This window comes from Lepisma saccharinum, chromosome 16 (assembly GCF_977018435.1).
Source record: "Lepisma saccharinum chromosome 16, izLepSacc3.1, whole genome shotgun sequence".
In the NCBI taxonomy this organism is placed as follows: Eukaryota; Metazoa; Arthropoda; class Insecta; order Zygentoma; family Lepismatidae; genus Lepisma; species Lepisma saccharinum.
In genome coordinates, this window is record NC_139244.1 from 7,173,063 (window position 1) to 7,197,021 (window position 23,959).

Here is a 23,959-nt window from a genome sequence, read left to right on the forward strand (position 1 = left end):
TTCCTTCCTTTTATCAACAATACTCTAAAAAGAAAAACATAAATCTAAAACCACAAATGTAGCAACTGAATAAACAAAAAGAAGAAACAATTCTTCACAGCAATGCTGACCAAAACAGCAGCTGATCTTCGTTGGCATCAATACATGGTGTAAATGTGGCTTCTATTTCAAATTAAGAACAATCGCCTGTTGCATACATTAATAACGGTCTCACTTCAATATCCAACATTTTATGCTCAGTGTGAAGACATGGCTTTAATAAGGCATAGTTCATTTAACATGACACTGCAAAAGTTGAAATAGGCGTTGAAAAAGGGGCTCGGAAGAATACTTTTCGTAGACACTCCACTTATCATGCGGAAGCCGATGGTTATTGGGTAACAGTTCCGATTGTTTTATGATTTTTTCAAATTCTCCTAGCAGAAAGACTAATTATCGTAGAATTTTGGCAAACATTGTCACACGAAATTTGAACCTTCCTTAAAGTAATGAGCTCTGTTTAGATTTCGAAAAATAGTTACTTATGTTGAAAAAAACAACTTAAATATTACCTTACACAATGATGCCCGCTTCCCATAGACAAGGCATAAAGGCATTCTCTGTTCATAGAAGCGACAGTAAAGGAAAGCATGTGTGGTAGAAAGCATTTAATAAATCTGACTCGCCTAACCTAAATACGAAAGCATTTATTGAACAAAATCTTCAAACTTTATGGCGGCAAGAGTACACTTCTCTAAAACTCCGCAGTGTTAACAGACGTAAATCGGAATAGAGCCATGTAAAGAATTCACGTCTAGCATGCTGAAATCGCTATGAAACAAAAGGAACTTGGGCCGCAATTGGATATATACTTACCAAACAAAGACCTCAATCAGGAAACAGCTAAGAGTAAGAGAATGGGGGAAAGCGAAATATATCCAGGTTGTGGGAAAAAGTGAAAGAGGCGCTGGCATGGTTCAGATTAGGGGGATGGAAACAACTAAGAAAGAGAAACGAAGCAGGGGAAACGATATGTCCTTTGTGCGATGGGGAGGAGATGGACAAGCATATCCTACTGAACTGCCCTTCTACACGTGACTTAAGGGACAAATGGATGAAAAACTTAACAGGCAGGGAGATGATAGAAGTGGTAGACGACAGAATAAAGATAAAGGAAGCGGGGCAGCAAGTGGGGAAATACCTGGGGGAAGTAAGAGAACGGCGGGGGAAAGCTATTAGAGAAGGCAACGAAATGAGTGATTATGCTCCAGACGAGCCATCTTCATAGTGTGTGTGTAAAGCAAAATGTATGCGTGTTTTGGTGAGAGTGCAGGAAAAGAGAAGTGAGGAGAAAGACTGGAAGAAGAACTTCCGAGGGAGGGGAAGAATGTGTATATAGGGAAGAAAGTAAGAGACAGCTTAAACGAAAACTAAATGTAACAAAATAGTGTAGAAAAATCAAAAATATGTAGTGCGTACAGCCTATGGCTCGCACAAAAAGAAAATAAATCTAATCTAATCTACTTACGTTCAGGAATGGATCCTAAAGATAAACAATTCCTTGGACGTTTGAAACACCTGCTCATCGTGAGCGTACACGAAACTGTAACTTCCATGTTCCGAACTTCACTAGCAATTCCGCCATGACGCACAGACGAAAACCTTTTTATGAACTGGCCGCGGCCATGGTGCAAGGACGTTGCGAAACCGGTAGAAAGACTACTCAGCGTGACGTCACGTGCTTACTAGCAGATGCGTAACGAGACTGGAGTAAAAACACAATCGCCCGTTTTCTTTGCTTTCCCGTGTGTCATGTTGATTTAATATGATTCTACAGAAAGACAGCTACGTTTCACAACGGTTGCCGGAAATCGTACAATGTTTGGCAACACTGTTCGGATCGTATCGTGCAGCAGGTGTGTTAATGTTTGGTAAGCGAGCCTAGACAAGGCGTCTTGTCCGAGTGTTGCCGGAAATAACGACATACATGCGAGTCTTGCATTTTTTAAGGAATGAATTGGGTCAACACTTTTGATCGCAGGAGATATGGGTTCGTCTGGAACTGGGTTAAGTTTGGTCCTGTTATTATGATCAATTTGTATTCCTGTTTTGTTTATTGAGCTTTTCTACTTTCTAGGCCAATCGCGACGATGAGAATGAAGAGTAAGTGAAAATACAAAACAGGACTCGATCCTACAGCTTCTGGGTTCGCAGCGTTTCACGCCAACTTCTTCGCCACAGAATGTATTGTTTTTTTTGTTTGGTTGTTTCTAATAATAATGTGTTTTCCCTACCAATCCCTGTCAAAGGGAAAAGGAATAAGAAGAATTAATGGACATTGTAAAATAATATAAACAGAATAAGTGTTTCAGCATCAACGTTTTATAATTGCATGAAGGAAGTGCACTATGAACCAATGAACGTGTAGCATATTGCAATAATATAAAAATTAATGCACAAATGACGGATTTGTTTGAATTAACAAAAACACATTTGGTGCATTTTGGTAACATATAAACAAAATAAATAATAATAGCTTTTACTAGATTTAGTAATTTTACCGGCCCACTCAAATCTTTGACAAGGGCATCCCCGGTGGCGTAGTGGTAACGTCGTCGCCTTGTAATCAAGGGGTCTCGGGTTCGATACCCGATAGTTTGGATCCTACTTTAAAGTGTAGGTCCAGTCCCGATTAGCTTCTCTGTATAAAGTGGACATACAACACTCAACTCAAATCTTTGACGGCCGAACCATCCACCACACCACAAAGTCTGATGACGCCATTGGTTTCTATGCCGAATGATTGATTGACAGATAATTGGCGTCCGTCATTGGAACGTTAGGTTAAACATGGCGAGGAGAATGAGAGACACCTTGTGGAAAGCCGCTGCTGAGATTTACCTTTTTTGAGATTTATTCTCGAAAGCCATTGTTGGCTCACGAACGAAGCCAACGTTATTGTTGGATGGCAGCGTCTCTATTTGGAACACGTGCAATGAAACAATACGTAGCTCAGGTGTTTTCTTATTTGTCTGCAATTTAAAAATCTGCCAGAATTCCCTAAGGAAATGGGTAAGAATGGTCGAGAGTGGATTTATTTTGTCCAGGATGGGACAGAAGAGAAACATATGTTGCTTCAGGGTTTTGCCAGAAAGTTAGCCAGTTTTTTTCTGTGTCACATGATGAGAGGGTACAGCACAGAGGGTTTATTTGTCCGAGCAACTTCGACAGTACTACCACCTATAGGGTAACTTCTCAACGAATTTCGGGTAAAATCATAAATTTTATGGAAAAATATCAAAAGTACAGGGAAATTTGAGGGGTCCAGAGCACATGTGGCGTAACTCCATTCAAGACAGTTTGAGAAAAAGACACATTTAAATTACTTAGTCCTGTGTTTAGCTGTTGGAGCACAAACATAGTGATGCCTCTATGAGCAACAATTTGAAACTTAGGAAATACTTCTAGAACTGAAATGCTGAAACCAAGGCTTTCATGTAACTCAATTTCCACGGAAAGTGAAGTTACGCCACTTGTACCCTGAATCCCTCGTTTGATGAAGGGACTCTCATAAGGAACACTCATGCCCCGGCCGAGATTCGAATCGGGACCTCTGCCGTCGAAGCGCTCTGTGATAACCAGGAAATCGGCCCTTTCAAAACGTTCTATATTCTATGTTCTCTCTTCAAAACTGTTTTTTAACAGCTCAAATTAATCACGACAACGAGTACGAATAATAATTCGACGAAATACTCTGTACTCGAACCAGGAACCCTTGAAGTGGTAGCAGGATATGCTAACCGCAGAGATCGGCAACCTAAAGCCATATTTGGGAACCAAGGAGACATGTGAAATTTTTAGGAGCCACTGCCTCCATACTCCCACACTGGCAACGTCACAAACCAACACCATAGTCATGATGTTGTATCTACTTGAAAAATGGCTTACGCAAGCTTACAACAATTGTCACTGATAAGTTATCTAGGCTCTTTATCGTCACGAGTTGGTAAACATAATGCATTGCAACACAATGGATATGAATACAGATCTCCTTCCTGTCATAAATATATTTGTTATAATCATGCTTAAGTAGTTTTTTTTAGTGATAGTGAACTTTGGAATATAAATATCAACTCTTCAAAAAATTTCCGCATTTTTTCCTCTACTCATGGTCTTCCGGGAATTCTTTGCCTGTTTTTTCCCAAAAATATACACTTCTGCTTACTCTATACATGTTGGAGCCGTGGTTAAGACTAGCTGTGACGTCTGGTAGGCACGTGGCTCAACTTTAGGGATGGTGACAGCGACACTTTGACCACCGTCTAACAATCGACACGAGGGCGAGGTGAGTTGTTCGAGTCTTGTTTCGTCCTTTTCGAGATATCGAGAACTACAGTTAACCTCACGTCATTGCGAGAGTATGCTCTGATAAAATTTGAAATGGCATGAGATAATTTCATTATAACAGTTGGTATTTTTAATTGCATAGTGTTAAACATTTTTTTCTGACACTTTGTATATTCAAAGAGGCGGTCCTTGCCACTTCGAACGCTGCCTTTTATCAAGATTCGGATATCAAATTCCTGGATATCCCATCTAGAATTTGATTTTCGGAAATTGGAAACAGATTTCTGGATTTGGATATCGGGCCCAGGATTCGGCTATCGGATACAGGATTCAGAATTCGGGTATCGGATTCAGGATTCAAAATTCGGGTATAGGATAAAGGATGCAAAATGCGGGTATAGGATAAAGGATGCACATTTTGGGTATCGGATCCAGTATTCGGAATTCGGGTATCGGATACAGGATTCAGAATTCAGGTATATAATACAGGATTCAGAATTCGAACGTCATTGGATTCCGATGCCCTTTGCTCCCCAACTAATCGTAAGAGAAGAACAACTCATTACAAAAGATGCTGTTACATCTAACCGTGTGTTTCCAGAGGAAACCAATTCCTGGCAATCGTACGTGGTTTGTCCTTTCTCACACCAGTCTGTTGTCAGTCACGTGTCGTGGTCGCGTGGAACGAGAGATGAGTCACCAGCACGCAGAGCCCAAATGGTTTCTGCAGCAGAAATTGGCACTGCATCCCTTTGTGTTTAGCACCGACCGCCAGCCGGCGCCACCTGTCCCTCAGAAATAGAGTAAGCTGCTTCACCTGCTCCGAAGTGTAAGAGCGATTGCGTCTCTGGTCTTCAACCTCTCTGGAACGCCAGGGGATTATTTTTCTCGTCCGACCTGCACAAGGAACCCAGGACGGCGATTTCTACATATCTTCTTAAAATATCCTGACATCTCCGAATTTTCAACATCCCTTATCATTTCTCAACACCCCCCTCATTTAGAAACTTCCATTAAAATAATGAAAACAATATCCGTGTTAGGAAAGTGAGGAATTTCGTTTCATTTGAGATGCCCCCCTCCTCTCTCTCTCTCGCCAAAACAATGTGATGGTTTACAACATATATTTTTCTACTTGCCTCTTATTTTCTTGTGGCGGACATTAAGTCTCATGCCTTTTCTTCCACTCAACCACATACAACAAATTCATGATATAATACACATTCATAATTTGATTCATTATAAACATTGAAAATAACGAACATACCTTTCACATAAAACCAACAGCAGTAAAAAATTGCAATTCAAAGAAATACACAAAACATATATACGAGGTGTGGCTAGAAAAAAACCGGACTGTTGCAACAAAATCTCTTATTGGTTATATTGTACAATGCGAACATTATCCCCTTCCAAGTACTCCCCTGAACTATCGATACCCCGCTCCATACGAATCTTCCATTGCTGGAAATCATTTTCTGAAACCATGTTCATGACCTCCGTCGCTTTTGTTTTTACAGATTCTACGGTCGTAAATCTGGTTTCTTTCAGTGCTGTTTGACCTTTGGGAATAAAAAAAGTCGCACGGAGCGAGATCCAACAAATAGAGTGGATGTTCTAACACTGTGATCCCGTGCTTGGCCAAAAAAAAGCCTTGACTGACAATGCCGTGTGGGCAGGAGCATTGTCCTGATGAAGAATCCATGACTTGCTTTTCCACAAATCAGGTCGTCGCCTTCTTACTTGCTCACGAAGGGTCGTCAGCACAGTGATGTAATAATGTTGGTTATTTTGCAATAGCTCGAATACTCAAGCGACGATCTGTTCGAAGAAATTCACCGACATTTGCAATGTTTGATTCCATTTTCGACGTGCAAGGCCGTCCAGGAGGCGAGTCGTCCGCGATCACTTCTCGTCCCTCTCTAAACCTTTGAAACCACTCCACTTGCGTGCGTGATAAACACTCATCTCCGTACACTTCCTTCAACAAACCATACGTTTCTGTGGCGGATTTTCCGAGTTTCATAAGAAACTTTAAATTGATTAGCTGTTCCACTTTCACACTTAACATTTTTCCGACGGAGCACAGATGTACGGTTCACTTCGTCGACAAGCTACAGCGGAACTGAGCGCCGCGCACCCTGGGAAATCACACAGTCGATAGACAGGATATCACGGTATACACTCATGCACCGCTTGACCTTGACGCGCTTGCCGTTTGTCGACAGCAACATCAATCCAGTTTTTTTTAGCCACACCTCGTACATGTACGTACACACACACTCATACACATACACGTAATAGCACCGTAATCGCGAGTAGAACAAACAGCAGAATACCCATACAATGTGGAATATCATAAACATTATTAACTAAATAAAATTATATATTTTTGTCAACATTTTGTATTTTTATCTTATTTCAATGTATTTACTACTATATTCATCTTCTCTTAATGTCATATGAAAGGTGACACGCATATACGTTAATCACTTAATTGTTTTCTTTCATTTTTATCGCCATTCCTTAACTTCGTTCACAGTCTTACATATTTTAAATACAATGTAAATCTGTGTAATCTTCCTGTTGTTTAGGCAACATTATATACTTGAATACGTATATATGTGTGTGTCAGTAGCGTATACTGGGTTCAAAACTTGGGCTATCTCATCATATTATAGTATTCGAATGGACAAATATTTGCGGGGGGAGGCCTTTTTCGACCATCATTGGAAAGTGATGTTCTTGGCCCAGAGGGGAATTTCTCTGCCATAAAAGCAACGCTTTTACCCTTTCCTTCCTCTAATAGTTTCGCTCCAAAATTCCCCATTGCTGGGAAGATGCCACGCTGGTAACAATGAGTTCGCAACACTACCGGCATCATAGTAGAAAGCCTGCGAAGCTCAACTCACGCAGTCCCCCTGCGGATTTCAGAGAAAGCGGGCAATATTGCCAACTTCTAAGAAATTAGTGTAACAACTTGCAAGAAATAAGTGTGCCAACTCCTGAAATGCCTTATTGAAATGAACAATTTTATGCACATTTTTCGACCGATTCTTTCTTCTCTTCTGAGTCTGGGCTTCGCAGGTAAATAGATAGCTTGAAATATATGCATCTGGTGTGTGCATATAGCTTATAATTATGTAATCACAGAGTTATGTATCCATCTTAATACAATTTTATATATCATATTCACGTAATGAGAGCCATGTATCAATTATATGTTTGTGGCAATTATTATTTATTTATTTATTTATTTAAAGACATGACACTACAGGTAAATGCCCACTTACAGTGTCTTGTATTATAACACTGTTTGGTACACAAAATATGCAATCAGCAGAATTCATAAGGTACAATACTATGATAATATGTGTTACAGTAATATAAAAACTAATATAAGATTGGATATGAAAAAGAAATATAATGTAGTAACCTGACAGGTGAGGTTGGAACTTACACATGATAACCAAGAAAATAACCAGGGAAAAACATGAGCTTCACCTTACATATAAACGATGATATATAGATGTAATGATAGTAATTAGTAAATAACACAAAAAGAAAAAGAAAAAATGGGATGGACTCTTTCGCCTGTACATAAAGAGACTGAACTACTAAACAAAGTTAACTCTGGTGTTGGAAGTAAGTTTCAGTTTCCCTTTTGAACCTTCGAAAACTTTGCAAGATGTCTATCTTGTCATATGTCTTTGCAATTTCGTTATACGAGGGTCACTATTTATATTTTGAGCCTTGGCAACACTGATTGAAGTCAGGCGCGATTTGACGTTTGCACGGAATCGTCTGGCATTATTGACCATAACGTACTTCAAATGTTTTGTCAATAGCTTCATTTGTGTTGTTTATGTTGCCTTGGAGATTGCGCGACAACAATAAAATGGAATTAACTCGTGAACATTTTCGTGCGATGATTTTTTACGATTTTCGATGTGGATTATCAAGACAAGAGTGCATCGATCAACTTACTTCCACATTTGGCGATGAAGCCCCATCCTTTGCCACTGTGAAACGCTGGTATAACGAATTTAATCGTGGCCGCCATTCGCTCACCGACGAGATTCGCGAAGGTCGTCCAAAATCGGTTGTTGTTCAAGAAAACATTGATGCTGTGCAAAACCTAATACTGCAAGATCGTCATGTGACATACTGTGAGATTGAGGCAACCATAGGCATTAGTTCCACCAGCATATATAAAATATTACATGATCATTTAGCTGTGAGAAAGGTATGTTCTCGTTGGATCCCACACAATTTGACAAAAACTCAAAAAGACGTTCGCGTCAATTGGTGCAAACGAATGCTCAATAAATACAATCGTGGTGCTTCAAAAGACGTATATAAGATTGTAACAGGTGACGAATCATGGATATATGCATATGAGCCGGAACGTAAACAGCAGTCGACTGTATGGGTGTTTCAAGATGAACCCAATACAACAAAAGTTATTTCGCGCTCGAAGCACATCGAAATAAATGGTCGCCTGTTTTTTTCGGGAAAACTGGTCATGTGGCAACTGTGCCTTTAGAGGAACGTAGAACGGTCAACTCTGAATGGTACACAACAATTTGTTTGCCAGAGGTGTTCGGTCAAATACGGAAAACAAACAAACGCCGTCGGATCATTCTTCATCAAGACAATGCCAGCTGTTCCACATCTCGTCTAACAACCGACTTTATGAACAGTCAAAAAATCGAATTGATGGGTCATCCGCCGTACAGTCCTGATTTGGCATCCAATGACTTCTTCTTGTTCCCGAACGTCAAGAATAAATTGCGTGGACAACGATTTTCGTCGGCGGAAGATGCCGTTGATGCGTTCAAAAACCATATTATGGAGGTGTCTCAAGAAGATTTAAAAAACTGCTTTGACAAATGGTTCGAACGAATGCAAAAGTGTATTGACCATAAAGGAGAATACTTCGAAAAACAATAAAGCAGTTCTCAATGCCAAATTCCTGTTTTTTCATTGTTAGGCTCAAAATATAAATAGTGACCCTCGTATAACCTACACATTCTCCGAGTGGGTGCCGCATTGGCTGACTTTGTTTGAGCTCTCGGTACTTGAAACAGCTCCTTCCGTGGTCTTACCTTATTGTATGGTACATAAAAAAGGATTTCTGAGAGTAGCTGAGAGGAATCTAATGAGTTGTTTAAACGTTTATGTACGAATAGTAACTGATGTGTGTTTCTTCAATCGCCTAGGGATTGCACATTGAAGTATTTTTTTAGGGTATGATAAGGAGTATAACACACAACTATAAATGGGCATTTGCCTGTAGTGTGAAGTTTTATAAATAAGTAAATAAATACATAGGTCTATAAACATGACAGGCCACAACAAATATTTATTAAAGATGTATTAATTACTTGACAAAAAATCAAACCAGAAATAAGAATATATATAGCATCCATCACTCCATAAAACTTTATCTTAATCTTCGCTTGAAGATACCTGTTGAATTGGATTCTCTCACTTCATGTGAGAGTGCATTCCAGTCCCTAACCACTGTCACTAAAAAAATCAGTTTTGTGAGTTTTAATTGTTAAAAGATTTGAACTTTGAGATCTTGTGTATTATAACTCTGGGTTTCCTAACGGAAGCAATCTGTTGCTGAGATACAAAGAACTTCCTGTCTGAAGTAACTTATATAGCAACACTAGTTTTCTGTACTTGCGACTTCCTTTCATTTTTAACATAATCAGTAGGGCACGGATAGTTATGCACTTATAATACCTAAAAGGTGCACGCACTAAACAGGTGCATAAATATGCACTTTAGAAAAACACCTACCTTTTCAAATGTTCTTTTTTTTTGTTGTTGTTGTTGTTTAATGTTCGGTGGAGGCGATAATCCATTCTTTGAATGAGCATTCTTGAATTCAAATGCGAGAAACGATGAGAAAAATGTAGGACTTACTACATAATTCCCCCCTCCCCTTACAAAAATCCTGGGCACGTTACCAATAATGTGGTGAGCCTTTTTTGTATTGATGGGCCACATCTTTAAATTAAAAATGTATTCTGATGTTTACATTGCTAGTACGCCATTCGAAACGATGAAGCAGGAAGGTTTACAATGTACATTATCAGCATAATTTCATTTTTTTTTATCACGAATTTACTTTTTTTTATCATTTGTTGTGTAATCGAGTGTTATATATTTTCTCTGAACTTACTGGAAGACAAGGATTATATTGGGATCATACTGCTTTGAAGGAGCGTACCAAAGAAGATGTATGCACAATACCAGTTATGATAATATGCATAATATATTAATCAGAAACTTGGCTTTTCGTCAACTAGATTAACATCATTTTTTTTTGTTATTCTATAAATATTGAAATCTTTATATTTTTGACATTAATTTCCTCACCAGGTAAGTTGTCTTTATACAAATTTTGGCGCTCTTATCTACAAGTAAACTACATAATGAATACGTGTTGTTATATCTGTATACTTATACCATCTTCCTATACCTATTGACGTAATGAAAACAATACAATATTAATTAATTTAATTTACATATGATTATGAACAGACCTATATATTATATTAACATATTAATTTAACCCCATTTATATTATTATTACTAGTATTATTGTTATTTCTGAGACACTTGGGTCGGAGCCCCGCTGAAATATACAATACTTCTACGTACGTGTCTGCTGTCATTTTGGTAGGGTGTGCCATGGCCCCCCTGCTCCCCCTCTTTGGTCCGCCTCTGAGTGTGTTGAAAGTTTGTAAACTAACTTGGGAAATACCGAAATACGTTCTTCTGAAACAAGTACGTCGTTTTTTTTCCTGCTGACTCACCGCTGCTCTTTTATTTTCTCTTCCATGCGTCTCTTCTTTATCCTTTCTCAGGAAGAAACACTTGTGTCCCTGTATATGGTAAGAAGAAGGGGAGACTTCTCTGTACATTTCTGTCCGTTAGTCACGTCCCCGAGTTCCTGGCGACAAGCATTCTGGTCTGGAACTACTCCAGAAAATTCGCTCGTGTTTTGTCAAACCTGCACGGCTCGGCCGCACAGACTGCTGGGTAACGAACACGCGGGATTCTTGGTGAATTTCTCGGAAGCCATGTCTTTGTCTCATTTCGGAAAATGGCGCGAAACTATCCATGACGAATTTCTTCGCGCGAAGTTTTTGGCAGGGACTTCATATCTATTCTTAGACAAAACAGGGAGCATACAGAACGTGTGCTTATTAGGAAACTAACTTTGAATAAGTCCGAAGTCATTGTTCTCAAAACTTACATTCAGGGGTGCCCACAGGGGGTTTGTATCGCGCAGGTTGTGCCATCGAGATTTTTGCTGGGATTTTTTCCTTCAAATATTATAAAATTCAACATTTATATCTTCTCCAAAATATATGTAAAAATTTTACACCTTAAATGCACCATATTTAATCCATTAGATGAAGAAATGAAAGTGTTTAGGGCATTATCGAAAGGGGGGCTATCGAACTCGTACATATTAGGCCTTAATTGACACGTGACGTGGGTCCTGAGGGGGATTCTGAATTAAACTTGGGGGGACAGTATCCAACTCTAGGTTTTAGATTATGGCGAGTACTTTAGTTAGAGGGGGATTGAGCATTAAATTAAAGGGGGGGTATCCAATTCTTGTGTATTACTATTGTCTTAGACTTGCGGAAATTCTGGTGTGGAGACTGAGAATTAATTTTTTGGAGGAGGCAATATCCACTCTTCAATATTAACAGTTAGTCTAAAATTAGCATGGAAATTTTGGTGGTAGGATTGAGTATGAAATTTAAAGGGGGAGATAGAAAGCTCTTGATAAAGTGTTAAATCTTAGATTGTGAAGGGATTTCTGTAGTGGAGAGAGAGTTCGAACATTGCATTTTGGAGACTGTAGCCTATTTAGCGACAAGGCATCCACACGTTTTCGAACCCAAAGGAAAAGCTGGAAACGGAAAGGACTAAATATCTCGGGATCTTAAGAAAGTATTGACATCCCATTAAATTAATATTCTTCAAAGCCTGCAAAGAAATGGGTGTAAAAATTTTCTTGCTTGCTTCGCTCGCAATAATTTGTTGCTACGATGTGTGTTTGATGCTTTAATGAGATGAATATCAAGTTTTTATACTAAAACTGCTTTACAAGACAAGCGATATTCTCGATTGATTGATTTGGTTTTTCAAGTCCACTTTATGCACTCTAAGGCTAATCGGGACTGAACCTACAGTTTAAAGTGGGATCCACGCGATATTCTCGATTATGATGAACGATTTTAGGGGTGGTCTTGAGTGATGGCAGTCCCTGTTTCGGGAGGAGGGGCAGATCAATTATAATGTTCAGTAAAGCTAAGAAAAGGTTACTTTCGGTAGACAACGCTGTCGTAATTAAATATTTTGTGAGGATTGCGATGTGGTTTAAGGGCGCGAATGATATGATTATGGGGGGACGCATGACGATTTTGGGGGGATGCGCCAGTAGCCTTTGGGGGATGGGCACCCCTGCTTACATTACAAAGCGGTGTACCTCCCAGACCAGCCTAAGGCCAGCTTTAGACGGAAGCATTTCATTTAACATTTTTACTAGCATAAATGCTATGTAAATGCTTCTAAAAATCTTATAGAGATAGTACTTTACACGGAAGCATTTCATGTATCATTTCCGTTAGATTTTGCGATTACAATGTATTCGCGATTAAAATTGCCACCTGAGCACTAGTGTCGCTTCCAATATGGCCGCTCTATGTAGGATAAACCTTTGTTTACATTCAGTAGTAGTACGTAATAGCAGCGTGTTGTCATTTCTGGTATGGAAGAAACGTTTAAAATACGCGTTATATTTAAATATTGCGAATGCGATGTGAATTCCAGGAACTATAACGAAGGTGAAGCTGTGCTGAGAGCTAAGCATTTAATTATGATAATAAAAATAACACGGAAAATATAGACGAAACTAATGTATACGCACTGGTTCTTCAAAGCAGTGCTCTTTCATCTGCACCTCTCAGAAACGATTTGAAAATAAAGCAATTCACCTGTATTACAAAGCTTGGGCAGGAGAAAATGTAAACATACCGTTGCAGTTCTTCCCCCAAAGAGACAGGCTGCGCTGATATAATAACAACACAGGGTAATAATAATAGAATTCACAATTTCATTGAGGCTATCTTCAGTTAAAAAAGGACTAACTGAATGAAACAGCAACATTAGGATGTCGATTTTCTTTTTCTGGTCACCTTTATGATTACAGACATTAATTAATTCTCAAACTATTTTCATCCTCGCATTTAATCGACTTGCACCTGTTCCAAATTTCATACATAATACATTGCTTTCGAAAAAAATGTTTTATTCATAAAGAACAATTTGAAACTTTACTTTCATGGTAATATAATGATCTTTCGGAAGATAAAGTGAACAGACTCGTGCATTCTTCGTAATTTCCTTGCTGCATTTAAATCACAGACTGTTTCAACGTTATCTCCCATGCCAATCTCCTGTCAATCAGTTCTGTTATCCCTGATTTATTTACAAATTTCATTTTGTTGATACCACGGGGCGGAAACACATGTAAAATACTCTTTCGAACATTTCCCATGCTTTGAACGACTTCAACACATAGTATCCTACATAGAGTAGTTCCGGAAAATCCCAACAGATGGCATATCGGATAATTTTTATCGCGAATAGGCACGTCGAGTTACATCATTTATGACGAGTGCACCGTGTTCACAATTGAACCAATTAAAATATTCTTAATATTCTTCCATACGTGTACTGCATACGTTATAAAGTATATATTTAAGAAGCGCCATTGATTTGTACCTTACACCGTTTTATACGAAACGTTATTCCTCTCGGTTGAATAGTTATCGGCTTTTAAAAATGTGAAGTGATACATTGTTTACATCTCACGCGGCCGCCATTACATCTGCACACGTGACAAAGAGGTCGCTTCTGATTGGTTATGGTACGGAAATAGGATGAATTCATTCAATCCTTGAGAAATAACATGATACTCGTACATGACATGGCGCCTGAAATGCCATAAGATTTGTCACTTTACACGGTAACAGTTTGGTATAATAAATGTTAAGAAAAATGCTTTCGTCTAAAACGGACCTTACTTAGTTTTCACCTGGGGTTATTTAACTATCAAATCAATTTTCTTAAAATTAATTATTTTTATTTGTTAACAGTGGGTTGTACTACCATACAGCTCACAAATATCCGAGATATCTAATTGATGACTGTGAGATATTCATGACGGAAGATCTGGATGTCCCTTGGATATTTAATTGTCCGTCTTGCATGAGCTTGCCACTTTTATGCTAATGTCGACGGTAAGGATGAGTGATGATATGATGAAATTGATGAAGGGACACTCACAAAGTACACCCACGCCGGGATTCGAACCCGGGACCTCTGGCGTGCTAACAACTACGCAAAGGAGGTAGGCTTATCCGTCAAGCATATGCTACATGCTAGGGGTCCCGGGTTCGAATTCTGGGCAAAACATGGATGCTTGTGTTTGACTGTTGAATGAAAAATTTCTCTGTGGAGTCTGACTGCTAAGCGAGAGACGCAGATTCGATTCCCTGGGTAGGTGATCTTGGGTGGGAATTTTTTCGAACATGAACCCGTATAAATAGGCTCTGCGGTTCATCCAGCTTCTGATGAAATTGAATATCTTATAGGTAAAAGCGGCCGGAGAGTGGTGTTGATCACATCATCTCTACAAGTGGGTGAGATCGTGACCGTGTGGGCAGGGCATCTACCTTCATGCCCACTTATATGTCTCAATGCAATGTGCAGGGACTTTGGTTGCAACACAATGCGTTAATTCGTGCAATGGGAATCAACAGACTACAACGAATTGATTTACAAAAAATGAAACGGTATAGGTTCGATCCCGAAAATTACAGGTGAATCTTCGAAGCTCTTGTTACGTGAATACAGTCCAAGAGACCTATTTCACGACGTCACGGCGTGCGTGCACCAAACGTGTCACATGATCAAGAAACAGAACCCGGTTTCACAAAGGCTCGCAATTCTGAACACGCAAATGGCATTGCGTAACGTTCAAAGAAATCATGCAATTCCAGGGATCAGAAAAGAAGGGCGTTTGTGGCGCCCTTGCTATTTAAGTAAAAATGAAGGTAACCCAGTCTACAAATAATTACGTCATAAATTAAAAATAGAGACTTAAGTCAAATTAATATGCAAAGATGAGATGTAGCAGACAGCTTTTACTAGACCTGCTACAAATATCACTGATATAAATAACTTGAAATAACTGACTTTTGTAACTGGATGTGGTAACACAAACGGGATTTCATTTTTCGAGGGGAGTAAGTTACATGTTTAATAATGCAACAAAGTGTTTCTTAACAGATTCATTTGACTCTTGCTGGCAAAGACAGTTCACAATCATATCCTAAAGTTGGACAAACGATATTGACAATTTTCAAAATAGCCTACTTTCATTAAAATACATTCTAGAAAAAATACATTTACAACCTAGCATTTTCGTAGTTCGTTTGCAATTTTCTGAATAACAACAACAATAATATAAAAGGTTTACCAACCTTGATCAAGTTCGAATACAATCTAGCTGATATTCCGAACGTTGAATGCGCTTGAAGATTTCAGTCATTAATCTTCGGTCATACTTACTGAACAAAATGCGACAAAAACATGATGAAACACACTTTATGTTATCTTCCACAACTTCAACTGACACAAAACAAGGAATCACTTCAGTTCCGTTAGAAATGACACATAGGCCTATTATAAATTGACAGATGTCCTCACCACCAAAGAGGAAGGAAACGAAAACTTCCTCGTTCAAAAATATTGAAGATTAATTTCAACACTGATGAAGATGGCGAAATAATCTGTGGTTTTCCCGAGCTATTACTCAGATCTTGCTATTTGAGCAGGAAAATTCTGCTCAGTGATCAAGAAGAGCTTTTACATCAGCGCTTGGAAGACTTGACTTCCGTTAACTCAGATTGCCCTTCACACAAAATATAAAGTGCAAACGAAGGTTAAATACTGAATAAGTGTCTTCGCAGTGAAGACAGGGTTCTACAGAGTTGTACACGATATCAGTAAATGAATGCTCTGAGCATAGGTGTCAGAAGTGAGGAGTGAAGGGGCACGCTGCACAAAATAAGACAGAGAAAATGTATGTACAACTATATTGGTGAACTGTAGGCAACGAGATAGAGTAGAGCGGAGGATACGCACAAATCGATCGTCTTTTGTTGCACAATTAAATGAGAAATCTTACTATTTCTGCAGTGTTGTCCAATGAGAATGTAAACTTTCAGCTTGCGACTTCGTAAGTAGATCACGTGGTTCCTTGGTACGTCTCTTAAATAACATTACTCACTTACCACAAAATATAAAACAGTAAAACACAGTTAAGTACTTAAAACCACTTGAACATTAAAATGCACAATTAGGGAATCACGTCATAATTTTGTTGCTGTAAGTAGCATTTGCAGTCCTTTGTCAATGTGAAAAGAATGAGGATTAATGGAGTTTTCAGTTCCTTTGAATTGAAATAATGTGTGAATTTCTTGCGCTAAACGATTTTTACCATCAACAAATCTTCAATCCCACAATTACTGTCATTTTTCAGTTGATAATGACGTTCGCGCAGATGAAGACCGCCGAAATATTGAATAGGCTATATTGAAAAAATCTAACCATTTTCCCAGTTGCTTACGAGGCAGGTAACAGTCTCATACATCGGCGTGGCGCTTGCTAGCAATGACTGTTGGCGTATCTGGCCGAAGCGGCAGGGGTATTGCTTACATGTGTCTTACCACGACATGTGTTGATATTATTGAATACTAGTTCCACAAGAATGGCGCCAAGCAGTCTAGCTTAATGTCTCCTGACCTTCTTGAGACACTGCGTGAGACTACAACTCGGTAAAGTAGTTTCTTAATAGTCCATGTCCCAATCCAAAATGCTATTCTGTTTTTAAATGTATCCGTTAATTAATATATACTCTTGAATTATATATTAATAAAGAAATTATTACATAATCATAAAGTAATAGTTCGATTGTGTCTCTGCTTGTTGACAAATATAAAGTTAGGTTTAATTTAGTTGTCAGTCAATGGATCTAATTATATCTTGCAGTTTCCTAAGATCAGCACCAGTAAATTAATTTTTTGTGCTAATCGCGACGATGAAAGAGTGGATATGATGATGAACGGACACTCATAAAGAACACCAATGCCCAGGCTGAGATTCGAACCCGGTACCCTTGGTGTCATAGGGCGCTGTGCTAACCACTCCGCCAGTGAAAACGGGGTAATATTTCTCATTCACTTGCCACAGTTTCATGTCAGTACCACTCCTACTGGAAAAAGTGCTTTAAAAAAAGGCCAGTACACAAGAAAGTAACATAAAAACAAACAAATGTTGACTGTTTACATCCATTTACTCACGAATTCCACAAATAGCGCTGATTAAAGACAAGCACTCTCCCCTTGTGGATGGGTAAGTGTTTGCATACTTAGGAAATGATTCAAGAACAAGCTTTAGTATATCCGTTTCTCCTTGTGAATATTCTGAACACGAAAGCCATCGAACCAAACCCTTCGTGATTCAGACGCGGCTTCCATCACAGTTAAATATAAACGAACAAGTCCTTTTCCGTGAATCACTCGTAATGAATAATGAACTTTCAAGGGTCAAGGGAATTGTAGGTGGCCGACATTACACAGAGTCATGCTGAGTTTGTCGACTTCTTTTTTGTCAACTTCCAATTCAGCTCTTACGCAACGAGATCAAAGTGGAGTACATACAGGTGGGTCTATTATGGATAGTGAACGGACATTGGTCGATAGAAAATTACGACATGGAGCTTTTTTAGGTTTATGATAAATAAGTAGGAACACAGCTAGCTACTATTCAACTTTTGTGAAATCTAATTCACTTTCTGCAGCAAAACAATAATAATTACATATATATAAATATCCATAATAACAAGTAGAAATGTGCGAACAAGTATTTATTTGGCATTTCCAAGACTAAAAAAAGTTGTTCGTAAGTGGGTTATGAACCACTATACGAGTCAATCGGGTATCGAACCCGGAACGTAAAGCGACAATGACGTCACCGGGAGGCCTGATTGAATGAATGAAAAACACAGAAAAAATTAAGATTACTGATACGAATTCCACAGATTAGGAAAATATACCAAATATATTTTAAAAAAATAACTACCGTTTGGCTTTTGTCCCACACTGTGGCCGTGCTTTGGGCTCCGTCTACGTGATGAGCGCAGGTTCGAGTCTCCTGGTGGAAGCGTAACAACTTTTCTCTAGGGATTTTACAACTTACTGAAATTATAGCACTTATAACAAAGTTTCATATGAAAGCCAACTTTATGCACAAAGGTTTCAGTTTCATTGGTCACAGATGCTTAGTTTTCACGGTGAAACTAGAAGACAATTCTTCCACTTTTGACTAATCGCGATAATAAGTGATGAAATTGATGAAGGGACAATTACAAATAACAGTTAGCTATGTCCAGGCCGGGAATTTTAGTGGAGAGATCGAAAGTTGACCACTAGACGCGCTCGGTCACTCTACCGGCTCACAATCGTCGTGTAAAAATTCACGAAAATATTCAAATTCCATTTCCTTCTGCAATGCACCATTAGATTTCTCCTCTACAAACATTTCACGACACACGCTGTTTAAGGGTGTCATTTATAGTTCAAATTACACACTTCTTGCGGGAGCGCTTCTAATTGGCTCTTGCTAAAGATCCACAAAGAGATTAATATGCAAATAATCCAATTGGGAGCGTTGACTGGACCGAGATTTTATCGAATGAAATCACCAGCCGATTCAATTGGCCACCATTTTGTGGAACAACTCCTCCTGCCATCAATAATATCCTTTTTCATTGCTCTCGATGGGAGATTGAGGGGGGGGGGGGCAGGAAGGTTGGGGTACTCTTCACTCTCAATGAGGGGTTCCCCCAGGGAAAAACACAAAGCATTTACCAAAGACACCGATTGATTCAATCGGGGGATGGTCGCTTGCGGCTATTAAAGTCTACAGCAGCACCACCAAACGACAAAATGGGGAAACAAGTCGTAATTCCTTGTCTGGGTTATCTTTACTGCGTTCTGCTGATCCATAGAAAATTTACGGCGAATGAAGGGGTGCAGATGAGATGGAGGGATGTAATGGGTGCAGATGCAATCGCTGAACAAACTGTCGACTTTATTTCCCGCGTGCTTGAGCACCAACTGATGTTTATTAGAACCTTCATTACGCACGTATTGCATTCCGTAACCCTCAGCTCCTACATGTAGATGACTCTGAAGTAGCTTGAAGAATAACAAGACTGTTATATCACAGATAATACGTTTATCTGTGGTCAGATCCTTACTTTATCCGTTTCGTTTCTGAATTCTCATTAGTTCCGTGGTTTAATTCACATTGGTAACTTGTTTATGAAATGTATTAAATTCGCTTATATACCTTGTTTATACACAGGATGAGTGTAACTTCGTAATAGGCTAATATTTTCTGTATGTACAATTAAATGCACAAAATAATAAATGTCGCTGCTTAAAAATAGATGTCGCGAGTCTACGATGGTATTTTGAACTTTAGTAAAGTAATTAGAGGAGAAGGCAAGAAAATTAATAAATGGGAAAATATAGTCAAATGATAATCATACATTTGGCGTTTAAAAATTGACTCTAGATTTCGTTGTATTCTCAATTTCGTAATAAATTATTATGCTGGACTTTTTTAAAGAAGAGAATGTATAAAATATGAGTTATTTATTTTCTACTCATAATAATTGTCTCCAAGCATTTTCAAATTATTTGCGTTACATTGTTAGCCCGCTATAAAATTACAATAAAGTTAAACATAATTTTTAGACTTGCCCTACGCTATTTTTCATAATTAACGTTGGTAGTTTGCACACTTAATTATTGAAAATAATAGCTCGTTAACAAAGTTACAGACTTACCTTGTGTAATTGTTTTATGTGGGATGCGTCTTTTAAGACCCATCTTCAAAAGTTGCATACTTATCTCTGGATTTATAGTTTCTTCCACAAGGAAGTTTACGATATATTTTTTTTTTTTAATGTATAAGTGTATATTTGGTTGTAGCTTTCGAGCTATGCACCAGTTACATTTGTTTTACATTTCATCATTTTACAATTTCATAATTTTATAATACAATATTTTATAGTTGGTAAGTACATATATTATTTTCTTAGTCGGGTTCCTCAAAAGTGTTGACAAGGTGTATGCCTCATTATATCCTGCTTCTTTTAGATCTCTTAAGAAATAATCACGCGTAGTTACATTAAGACGACATTCAAATATACAGTAGTGGCATTAATTCTGGACACTTTTTGTAAAATGTTAATTTTTTTAGAATGACTCGAATGTAAAACTATATCATGTATGGAAAAATTAAACAATTTAAATTACATCATTCAGTAACTTCAATAATGCATCTGGTGCATTATTGTAGCCTGATTATTATTGTTATTGTTATTTTCATCCAACAGAACGCTTGTGTGCGATTCTTGTGTATTACATCAACTTTGAGCATCATTGTTGTACATCGTTCGCTGACCTCAAGAATCGCTCGCACCTTACTGCAGCATTGTTGTTTGATTATTTGGTATATTTATTAGTATTGTTGTTGGTATTTTCAACCGACTGAACTCTTTGTTTTCATTCTTTACAACACTTGGCAGCTGACTTCTGTGAAGAGAACATCGTTAGGTACTCTATGTAGTGGAGCGAGTTGAAAAGTGATACTGAAATTGCAAATAATGGCTCCTAACACAATAAAACGAGCTGATTGGTCACCAAGTAAAAGGACTAAGGCAGTGACACTTCGTAATGAAGGATATTCTTATGAAGAAATAGCAAAAAGGTTGGGTGGTGGTGCTACAAAGTCAGGCGTTAGAAAGGTTTGCAAGCGGTATGAAGCAACTGGGAACACACAAAGTGCTCCAACAAGTGGCAGGAAACCAAAATTAACTGCTCAAGGTTGTCGTAGAATCTGTCGCCTTTCTCTACAAGATCGCCGGCGTACGGCAAAAGATGTTAATGCCATTTTGGGAACTTCTGGAGTAGTAGTTTCTGACCGAACAGTCAGACAAAAACTTTGTGAAAATGGTTTACGACCGAGGGTCGCAAGAAAGAAGCCTTATCTCAACCAAAAGCAGAGGAAAAAGCGTGTGCAATGGGCGTTAGCACACAGGGAGTGGACGCAAGAAGATTGGGGTAAAGTAATTTGGAGCGATGAAAGGAAGATCAGCATCTTTGGAAGTGATGGTATCAGGTATGTGCGTCGCCGAAAAAGTGAAGACATGATACCTGAGTGCACCACCGCCACTATGAAGCATCCTATCAGTGTCATGGTGTGGGGAAGCATGGCAAGGCATGGTGTCGGGCGCCTAGCAGTGTTAGAAGGCAACATTAAAGCCAAAAAATACCAAGACCAGGTCTTACAGGTAAAATTGCTGCCCACTATTCGTGATTTGTTTGGGGGTAACGTTCAGCGGTGCATCTTTCAGCAGGATGGCGCGAGGTGTCACACCGCTGGAATCAATCAGCGATGGTTCAGGGACCATGGTATTACTGTTCTGCCTTGGCCCGGGAACAGTCCCGACCTCAACCCGCTTGAGAACTTGTGGTCAAGGCTTAAAGTTTGGGTGGCGCGTCGGAATCCCAGCAACAAGGGGGAGCTGTTAGAGCCCATCGTCCAATCATGGTTTAGAGTGATAATACCGGAAGATCTCAAATGTTTGGTGGACTCAATGCCACGAAGAATCGAGGCAGTTATCAAATCGAAAGGATATCCCACAAAATATTAACACAACGCAGTTACAATAACCGTAATGAGTGTGTGCCAAAATTTACTTTTTACTGAATGAACATTTTACAGGTGTTGTTATGCTAAGAACACTTAGTTACATTTTCTGTATAATTATTATTATATTTAGTGTGCTCACTCTTTGAAACATTGAACATAAAGACATGTTTATCTATTTCCTGAAAATTTGACTTCAATAAAAACGTAAATTTAAATTAAAATCAAAACTTGAATGTGATATTCATCATAATTCTCAAAAGTGTCCAGAATTAATGCCACTACTGTAATATGATCAGTTGCACCACACTGACAGCTTGGAGATTGTACAATCTTCCTAGTGTAGGGTCTAGGGTGTAATTTAGCCGACATCTAAGAAGGCTTGTTAAAGAATTTCTTGAAAGATGTATATCTTGATACCAAGGTTCATTAGGTATACGTGGTTGGATTGAATAGTATTTTTTCCCATTAGTCTTCCCTGTAATTGTCCATTGTTTCTGTCAACTTTTCAACAATTCTGTTTTAGCATGTGACTAGTGCTTTTGCAGAAAATTTAATCCGAAGCAATCGGTGACTTGATTCTTCAGCTGCGTACTTGGCTAATGCGTCTGCTATGTGGTTCCCTTCTATGGATGTATGCCCAGGAGTCCAGACAAAATAAATACTGTAATCTGAGTTGGTTAGTTTGTGATACAAATTTTTTATGTTAACAATGTACCAGTCTACATAGTAATCAGCTGTTATCGATCCCAGGGAGTGTAAGACTGACGCTGAATCAGTGGCTATCACCACCCTCTTGAGGTTTTTCTCCTGTATATACAACAATGCTTGACGAATAGCAAACGCTCCGCCGTGAATATTGAAAATTCTGCTGGTAATGGGTAGATTTTGTATTCCATCAGATTATTGCAATATATTGCAGCTCCAGTGTTACCAGCTGCGGACTTTGATGCGTCTGTGTATATATATAAAAATCTTCATGCACTACAGAGTGAACATATTCCATGAATATGTTATTCACCATACTTGGCATTGACGTTCGTCAATCTGGATATGGAGAAAAGTGAACGGGAAGTAAAAAAGGTAAAGGTAAAGTGCTCCCCTGTGCTTAGCACCACGCCATGAAGGCGTGTAGGGGGTGTGGGAGTAAACCCCCACACTTTCTTGATCGGTGAGTGGGGGTGATGTGATCAGCATCACGCCCCTGACCGCCTTTACCCCCCCAGGGTTTCCCCCTAGGTACCCATGTCATTCGATGCTGGGTGGGCGCCAGCTAACGCTTCCAACGTTAGAAAAGTTCCCGGATTTGAACCAGCCGGGGATCGATCCCGGGACCTTTAGCATGGTAGTCAGACGCGTTAACGACTGAGCCACCGCGGGAAGTATTGTTGCCAATTTAAAATAGTCTGTCGTAAAGCACGGAGACGTTGAAAATCTAATAACTTTCGGTATGAAATCCTTAATCGACTTGTATGCTGTGAATAAGATTGGAAGATTTAATTTATATTTAGCTGTACGGGTTGATGACATTAAGGTTTGTAAGAGTGATAATTTTGGTATTATCGGACTGGATATGGAAGCTTTTTCATTAAGAATTTTCTCGCAAGATATTGTGCCCGTAGATGAAATGGTGGTTCTCCTACTTCAACAAACATAGCTTGTTTCAGGTGTTCCTTTCCATAAACCAAAGATTCTACATAAACTATGATATTGTATTGAAGATCCCCCTATACGCCTTCATGGC

The 23,959-nt window shown here is 38.8% G+C and overlaps 1 protein-coding gene across 2 annotated transcripts in view; it reads right to left on the minus strand.

The window, feature by feature from the left end:
- The window catches only part of LOC146000231 (dual specificity protein phosphatase 10-like), a 98,827-nt gene extending 82,781 nt beyond the window's left edge, over positions 1–16,046 (minus strand). The window contains exon 1 of one of the 2 annotated variants that reach the window (XM_083137641.1): positions 15,912–16,046. Coding sequence is in view for 1 of the 2 variants with exons in the window: in XM_083137639.1 (XP_082993765.1) it covers positions 1,508–1,595 (88 nt within the window). In the remaining variant the exon portion in view is untranslated. Of the gene's footprint in view, positions 1–1,507; positions 1,632–15,911 lie in introns of those variants that run through there. The other variant, XM_083137639.1, reaches the window with a different exon arrangement.
- Positions 16,047–23,959: the final 7,913 nt, after the last annotated feature.